This window comes from Gossypium hirsutum, chromosome A04 (genome assembly GCF_007990345.1).
Source record: "Gossypium hirsutum isolate 1008001.06 chromosome A04, Gossypium_hirsutum_v2.1, whole genome shotgun sequence".
Taxonomy (NCBI): Eukaryota; Viridiplantae; Streptophyta; class Magnoliopsida; order Malvales; family Malvaceae; genus Gossypium; species Gossypium hirsutum.
Window position 1 is genome coordinate 74216536 of NC_053427.1, and position 9185 is coordinate 74225720.

The 9185-nt window shown below is 40.5% G+C and overlaps 1 protein-coding gene across 1 annotated transcript; it reads right to left on the reverse strand.

Annotated features, from left to right (window-relative positions):
- Positions 1–5798: 5798 nt before the first annotated feature.
- On the reverse strand, positions 5799–8274 carry LOC121228083 (uncharacterized). The gene is made up of 6 exons (XM_041111218.1): positions 8142–8274; positions 7686–7895; positions 7464–7587; positions 7015–7265; positions 6636–6751; positions 5799–5996 (listed from the first exon to the last, which is right to left on the reverse strand). The coding sequence occupies exons 1-6, from the start codon at positions 8272–8274 to the stop codon at positions 5799–5801; spliced, it is 1032 nt and encodes a 343-aa protein (XP_040967152.1).
- Positions 8275–9185: the final 911 nt, after the last annotated feature.

Below are 9185 nucleotides of genomic sequence, written 5' to 3' on the forward strand. Positions count from 1 at the left end.
ATGAAGCATGATGGGTCTTTGAGATTGTGCATCGATTATAGGGTCTTAAACAAGACCACTATGAAGAACATGTATCCCATTCATCTTATTGCAGATTTGAAGAACATGTATCTCATTCCTCTTATTGTAAAATTTTTTGATCAACTTAGTAGTGTGAAATTATTTACTAAGTTGGATTTGCGATCGAGGTACCACCAAGAGAGAGTAGTTGAAAAGGATGAGCCCAAGGCTATCTGTGTGACTCGGTATGGGTCTTTTGAATTCCTTGTGATGCCCTTCAGGTTGATAAATGCTCTAGCCACATTTTGCACCCTAATGAATAATGTATTGCAGCCCTTCTTAGATTGTTTTGTGGTTGTTTATCTTGATGACATTGTGGTGTATAGTAAGTCGCTTGAGGAGTATGTGGGACATTTAAAGGAGGTGTTCCAAACCTTACGGGAAAATGGACTATATGTCAAAGAGGAGAAATGCTCATTTGCCCAACAAGAGGTGCCATTTCTAGGTCATATTGTGGGAGGTGGCATAATTCGAATGGATGAAAGCAAAGTTCGGGCCATTGCTGATTGGGAGCCACCAACCAAGGTAATGGAGTTACAGTCTTTCCTTGGGTTGGAAAATTACTATCGACGCTTCATTAAAGGCTACTCTAAAATCACTGCACCCTTGAAAAATTTGTTGAAAAAGGGTAAAGTGTGAGATTGGGACCCTCAGTGCAAGAATTCCTTTAACCAAGTGAAGCAAGCAATGACGAGTAAGCCTATACTTACTTTACCAGACATATGAGGTACACACAATGCCTCAGACTATGCGATTGGAGGAGTTTTGATGCAAGTTGGGCATCCAATTGCTTTCGAGAGTCGAAAGCTTAATGAGACGGAACAGTGATACATAGTTCAAGAAAAAGAGATGACCGTTGTGGTACATTGTTTGCGCACATATAGCCACTATTTGCTGCATTCTAGGTTCATGGAATTCACTGATAATGGTGGAAATAATTATTTGGCAGGATTTCCTAACAGAGTTTATTTTAGCATGGAATACAAGCTGGAGAGTGCCAACATTATAGCTGATGCGCTTAGTCGAAAATGGAGCTTGTAATGATAAGCTAACTCGACAGTCCCTTATTGGAGCGCATTCGAGAAGGATTTTCCCATGGTCCTACAGCTAAAACTTTGATTGAGCTCGTCAAAGATGGAAAAACAAGGCAATTTTGGCTTGAGAGATAATTGCTATACACTCGGGGGGCAATGTCTCCATGTGCTTCAATATGGGAATTTGCATAAGGAAGTCATGAAAGAATGTCATGATTCAAGATGGGTTGGTCATCCAAGCATGCATCGCACTTTGTCTCTCTTAGAGGATTGGTTTTATTGGCCCCACGTAGGTGATGATGTGGAGACGTATGTGAAAACTTGTTTGGTGTTCCAACAAGATAAGGTCAAGTTAAAGACTCCTGCCGGTTTGTAACATCCTTTACCCATTTTAGAGTGCCCGTGGGAGAGTGTATCCATGGACTTTATTGTGGGTTTGCCTAATTTTGATGGGTTTGCAAGCATTTTTTTTGTAACACCCTATACCCATAACCCATACTGGGGTGGAGTACAAGGCATTACCTAACTTGATCTCATGCATACCACCAATCTCATACTACCGAGACTTTATCCAAATTAAAAAATTTTCAATTTCTACTTTAATCTTCTTATTGTAGGCCTACGAGTCCCAAATCGATTGTTGATAGCTATTTGGAACCATTCCGAGTCCTTAAACCAACCTTAAAAAAATTGCCTTTAAAACAGGGCACAAGCCAGTGTGGAAGGGTAACACGCCCATGTGACCATTTTGACACAGTCGTGTTGATGGCCCGTATGGCTCATACGGCCTAAGAGCTTTGGGACACGCTCGTGTTCCACACCCGTGTAGAATTAATTTCTAATTCACACCTACAGGGGTTTTTACACGGCCAGACACACGCCCGTGTGAATGGCCCATGTCCCTCACACGGCCACGACACGCCCGTGTCCTAGCCTGTCTGCAAAAACATGGACATTTTATTTCTGATGTCAACATGCTCAAGATGTCACATGGATAAGGCACATGCCAGTATGCTAGGCTGTGTCCTTCACACGGATGAGACACATGGCCATGTCTATGCCCATATATTTATCACCATGCATACTGGCTTAAAATTTTTATGTGCAGGGGACACATAGCCAAACTACATGCCCATGGGGCAGACCGTGTGTCACACACAGCCTAGACAAATGCCCGTGTGTCTACCCGTATTGACAATATAAGGCTATTTACCAAGCCTTATTGCCACCCTTACATACCTAGTTCGTACAAATACCAATTAATACCAAAACAAGCACAATTCATATGACCAAATTAGCCATATTAGACATTCATTCAACCATGAAAACATATCTTTTATAAACTCAAAATGGATGTTAGCCATCATTCAATGGTTAATACAAAATGAAGGGTTTCCAACCCAAGCCAACACATTTGGCCAATTCTAAAAGACAAAATAATAAAGTCTAAGTCCTATACATGCCATATTCAAAAATATAAATCCAACTACACGAATACTTCGGTTGATAGTATGATCGATATCTTTGACTTTTGTGATCCTTAAGCTAGTTAGGCAGCACTGTAAGGGAATGGAAAGAAAATGTGGTAAGCATAAAAGCTTAGTAAGTTTCATATAAGTAAATATACAACAACATATCAATAATCAACCTGCTCATAATACCAAGGTAGGTATAGACATAATTTACTCATTACCATCCATACAAGTCACATATTATACAATGAGCTCATATCTCATACATACCAATTAGGTACCTGTGCCACTCACAACATGGTTATACTTTCCTTATTTGCTTAGGAATATAACTTTCACTGTTGAACCATTCGGAATACTACTGGATATTCATTAAACCTCAAACATGGGTAAGGTGCCGATGCCATGTTCCAGACATAGTCTTACATTGGCTCACATCTCAAGTTGATGCCATATTCCAGACATGGTCTTACACTGACTATAATCTCGTAGCCGATGCATGTCCAAGACATGTCTTACACTGGCTTACATCTCGAGGCCGATGCATGTCCCATACATGTCTTACACTAGCACTCGTCTTAATGCCGATACCATGTCATGGACATGGTCTTACACTAGCTCTCATAATGTGGCCGATGCATGTCCCATACATGTCTTACACTAGCTCACGCAACTAACCCAACTGTCATGGCATGAATATCCGATGTACTTCCTAAGGTTCCAACGGGAATCTTACTATCTCAATTTTGATATATATTATCAATTCCACAGTCAAGTAATTTTTTGCTATATCGATTTAATGATAATTCAAACACATATGGTAACAATATAGTTGTATTATTTACATACAACTTACCTCGGATTACAAAACCTACACGACTAGTCGGTTTAGTTGATTTGCTTGGCTTTCCCCCGGTCTAGTTCGGATTTGGCAATTCTTGATCTAAAATAGCAAAATGTACTCATTTAATCACTAAATAAAATTAAGCAATTAAAAATTCACATCTTCGGTAAAATGACCATTTTGCCCCTAGACTTTGGCAAAATGACCATTTTACCCCTATGCTCGAAAATTGATTTTTATCGAATTTATTTGCATCTTAAGCCTAGCTGAACTCTTTTTACTCTTATTGCAACTCCAAATTCTTTCTATTTCACACATTTATTAACTATTTTACAACTTGTGCAAAATAGTCACTTTAGGTGTTTTTATGGTAACACCTTTCACAAAAGTTGTCTATTACACAAATAAGACTCATATTCTTCCATACAATTTCAGAAAACACCCTAAATGCTCTCATGGAAAAACCCTAGACCTTCAACCATTTTTCAAGATATACCCCTCATTTGAAAGCTTATGCTTCGAGGGTCTCAAAAATACAAAAATCATCAACAAAGGACATGAAAATCATCAACAAAAGACAATATTATATAGGATTAAGACTGACGCCAACAGTTAATCACGGAAGAAAGGACTCACTAAGTCGGGATCACTAACTAATACTAATATAATATTAATAAAATAGAATACTAATATAATACTAATAGAATAGAAAATGCAATAGATTTGGGATCTCGGATCATATAAATATCCCTTCAATACAACATAGGTCATCGAAAGGATCTTAGAGACTCACCAAAGCATGAAAGCCAAGATCTTTCAGAAAATAGATTCCTATTCGAAGAATGCATAACCCCATGGATAAGCTCACAATAACCTGTCAATTTGGGATCCAATTCAGGATTTTCCTTTGCAGGTATTACTAAGGAATTGAAATATAATAATATTGATTCATATAGGAGGAAAATGTTCTCTATTGATTCAAATGTTGTACCTATGGGATAGGGATAGAGAAAGAGGAAAAATTGAAGATTTCACGTAGTGCTTTTGATCGAAAAATCAATCTAAGTTATTTCGTACCTCTCACTCAATGAGAAAACCTTGAGGTAAATCTCGGGTCTCTATCTGAAATAATCGATATGGGCACCCCGTGTAGTCTCACAATCTTAAAAACATACAAGCCGGCTAATCTCTCAAGGGAGAAATCGGTACGCACAAGTATGAAGTGTGCCGACTTTGTTAGCCTATTCACAATAACCCAAATAGCATCCTTTTTCTTCAGGGTCCCCAGCAAACCCATTACAAAATCTATAGTGATCCGATCCCACTTCCACTCGGGGACCATGATAGGCTAAAGTAGACCCGAAGGTACTTGGTGTTCAGCCTTCACTTATTGACACACTAGGCACTTAGACACAAACTCTGAAATGTCTCTTTTTATACCCGACCACCAATACATTTTTTAAGGTCAGTGTACATTTTCACACTGCCCGGGTGGACAGACAAACAACCACTATGTGCCTCTCTCAAAATCTCCTGAATAAGCTCATTGTCCTTGGGTACACAAACTCTGTCTTTGAACATTATACATCCATCGGTACTAATACGAAAATTTGATTCAACTTTTGATTCACACTGAGTTTTCTTAGCTTGTAATTTCTCATCACCTTTCTGATCTTCAGGGATTTCTTGAAGAAACATCGATCTAGCTCCCAACTCTGCTAGAACCGAACCATCATCAGACAAAGCGATAATGACATTCATTGCTCTCAGCGTAAATAATGATTTCCTACTCAATGCATCGGCAACCACGCTCGCTTTTCCCAGGTGGTAGTCGATAATCAACTCGTAATCTTTTATTAGCTCTAACCATTATCGTTGCCTTAGATTCAACTCCTTTTGAGTCATCAAGTACTTAAGGCTCTTGTGATCAGTGAACACTTGACACTTCCCACCATACAGATGGTGTCTCCAAATTTTGAACATGAATATGATGGCAGCCAACTCTAAATCATGCGTCGGGTAATTTTTCTTATGCAGCTTCAGTTGCCTTGAAGCGTAAGCTATAAGCTTACCTTCTTACATAAGCACACACCCCAATCCATTCAAAGAAGTGTCGCTATACAGCACAAATTCCTTGCCTGACTCCGGTTGTACTAACACTAGGGCTTCGTTCAATAAAGCTTTTAATTTCTCGAAACTTTGTTGGCACTTTTCTGTCCATTTAAACTTGACATCCTTTTGCAATAGCCTTGTTATCAGTGTAGCTATCATAGAGAATCCATTTACAAACTATCTGTAGTATCTAGCCAAACCCAAAAAGCTTCAGACTTCTGTCACATTCCTCAGCGGTTTCCACTCCACAATAGCTAAGATCTTGTTTGGATCAACTCAGATCCCGTCTCCTGACACAGTGTGTCCTAGGAATCTAACCTCCTTAAGCCAAAATTCACTCTTACTAAACTTGGTGTATAATTTCTTGTTTCTCAAGGTTTGCAACACAACTCTCAGATGCTCCGCATGCTCGCTCTCATCACGCGAAAAAACCAATATGACATCGATAAAGACGACGACAAACTTATCTAGGTACTGTTGGAAAATGAAGTTCATCAAATCCATAAACATTGTCGGGGCATTAGTCAAACCAAAGGGCATGACGAGGAATTCATAATGCCCGTATCTTGTCTGAAACGTAGTCTCCGGGGCATCTAACTCCTTTACTCTTAATTGGTAGTATCCGGATCTCAAGTCAATCTTGGAAAATACAGTGGCTCCCTTTAACTGATCAAACAAGTCGTCAATCTTTGGCAAATCATACTTGTTCTTCACTGTTACCTTACTGAGTTTTCTATAGTCGATACATAACCTCATCGACCCATCTTTCTTTTTCACAAAAAGTACCGGAGTACCTTACAGGGAAAAACTCGGTCTCGTAAAGCCCTTGTCTGTTAGCTCTTACAACTGTGCCTTTAACTCTTTTAACTCCATTAGAGCCATCCTATACGAAGCGATCGAGATGGGTGTCGTACCAGGGACCAACACAATTCTAAACTTTACTTCTCTCACCGAAGGCAATCTGGGTAATTTTTTCAGAAACACGTTTGTAAACTCACAAACCACTAGTACCGATTCAATCTTCAATTCAGACACTTGAGTATTCAACATAAAAGCTAGATAAGCCTCATATCCTTTCCTCAAATATTTCTTGGTAGTCAAAGACGATATTACTACAGGCAGATTATCCAACTCATCTGGTCCGACTCGAAGAACATTCCCGTCTTCACATTTCAACTCAATTATCTTTTTTCCATAGTTCACTACAACACTATGAGCAGTCAACCAATCTATTCCAAGGACTACATCAAACTCATTAAATGGAAATAACATCAAATTAGCCAGAAAACAATGTCCTCTAATTGTCAAAGGGCAATTTCTACATACTTGGTCCACTAGTACATGTCTGCCTAAAGGATTGGACACTTTTATGACAAACTAGTGGACTCTAGTAGCATACTCATACTAGGTATCAATTCCATACAAATATAAGAGTGGGTAGATCCTGGGTCAATTAAAACAACAACAGATATTTCATGGATAGAAAAGGTACCCGTGATTACGTCGAGAGATTCTGCCTCTTTCTGAGCTCGTATAGTATAAGTCCTTGCAGGCGCTCTGCCTTCGAACCTCACCGTAGCATCTCTTGGTGTACCTCTACTGCTAGCCCTACTTCTGGGGTTCTTCTGAGGCCTACCCCTCAAAGGAGCAGTACTCGCTTTCACATCTTGTTTTCTCCTTCTCTCATCCAATTCAGGACAATCACGGATGAAGTGTTCCAATGATCCGCACTTGAAACAACCCCTTTCATTCCCTCAGCACTCGCCAAAATGACGCTCAACACATTGCGAGCATTCTGGCCTATTTGGCCCAGTGCTGTTGACGCTTACAATCAAAGTGATCTGGGCTTTAGAAGTTGTGCTCGCGGTTCTTGTTCCTATTCGAATACCCACTGTAGCATTCGGTCAAGTAGTAAACTCTCTCGATCTTTTGGATAAGTACTGATGTGATTTCCCTATCTGCCTCTTCTTTGAATCCCGTGACTCAAAAGCCGCTTTCATCCTTTCTTTTACCAGTTCCCCAGCCTTGCATGCTCTTTCAACGAGCACTACAAATTCTCTTATCTCTAAAATTCCAACAAATACTCGGATATCTTCATTAAGGCCATCCTCAAACCTCTTACACATGGTGGCTTCTGTGGAAACGCACTCCCACTGTACTTACCGAGCCTCACAAATTCACGCTCATATACTGTCACTGACATTCGACCTTGTTTTAGCTTTAAGAATCCCTTCCTTTTTTGGTCTATGAATATTTGGCTAATATAGTTTTTTCGAAATTTCTCCTGGAAGAATTCCCAAGTGATCTTCTCTCTCGGTACGACGGACACTAGAGTGTTCCACCACTGATAAGCCGAGTCCCGTAAGAGTGACACTGCGCATTTCACGCAATCTTCAGGTGTGCATGATAGTTCAGAAAATACCCTAATGGTATTTTCTAACCAAAACTCTACTCTCTTCGGGTCATCATCTATGCTAGCCCAGAATTCCTCGGTCCCTTGTTTTTGGATCTTATCTACCGGAGGCTTCTCTCTTCTAAACATGTCAGCACCTTGCAGAGCTATCGGGGCATACTGAGGAATCGGAGGAGGTAATGGAGGTGGAGTGTTCAGATTCGCACGAACAAACTCCATGTACCAAGCGTCCATTATATGGAGGTAGGCTTCTCTAGCCTCTCCACCTTGGCCCATAGTTACGGGCTCACTCTCTACTGGCACGGTCCCTTCAGCAGGAGCCGATGTGTTACTTTCCATGTCATCCACCGTGGCTCTATTAGGATCTATTTACTATATAAAAACATAATTTATAATCGTCAGAAATTATCACACTATCAATATACAGTTGTGGCATGTAAAGCTAGACTCGTACTCTCGCTAGGTTAGTCCTAGAACCGACTAAACTATAGCTCTGATACCACTAAATGTAACATCGTATACCCGTAACCCACGCTGGGGCGGAGTAGAAGGCATTACCTAACTTGATCTCATGCATACCACCAATCTCAAATTATCGAGACTCGGTCCAAATTAAAATATTTTCAATTTCTACTTTAATCTTCTTATTATGGGGCTACGAGTCCCAAATCAATTGTTGATAGCTATTTGGAACCATTCCGGGTCCTTAAACCAACCTTAAAAAAATTGCCTTTAAATCAGGGCACACGCTCGTGTGGAAGGGTAACACACCCATGTGACCATTTCGACACGGTTGTGCTGATGGCCCGTATGGCTCACATGGCCTAAGAGCTCTGGGGCACGCTCATGTTCCACACCCGTGTAGAATTAATTTCTAATTCACACCTACAGGGGTTTTCACACGGCTAGACACACGCCCGTGTCCTAACCCGTGTGCAAAAACATGGACATTTTGTTTCTGACATCAGCATGCTCAAGATGTCATATGGCCAAGGCACACGCCCGTGTGCTAGGCCGTGTCCTTCACACGGCTGAGCCACACGGCTGTATATTTATCACCATGCATACTGACTTAAAATTTTTACGTGTAGGGGACACACGACCAGAGTACACGCCCATGGGGCAGACCGTGTGTCACATACGGCCTAGACAAACTCTCGTGTGTCTACCCGTGTGGACAATATAAGGTTATTTACCAAGCCTCATTTCCATCCTTACATACCTAGTTCGTACAAATACCAATCAATACC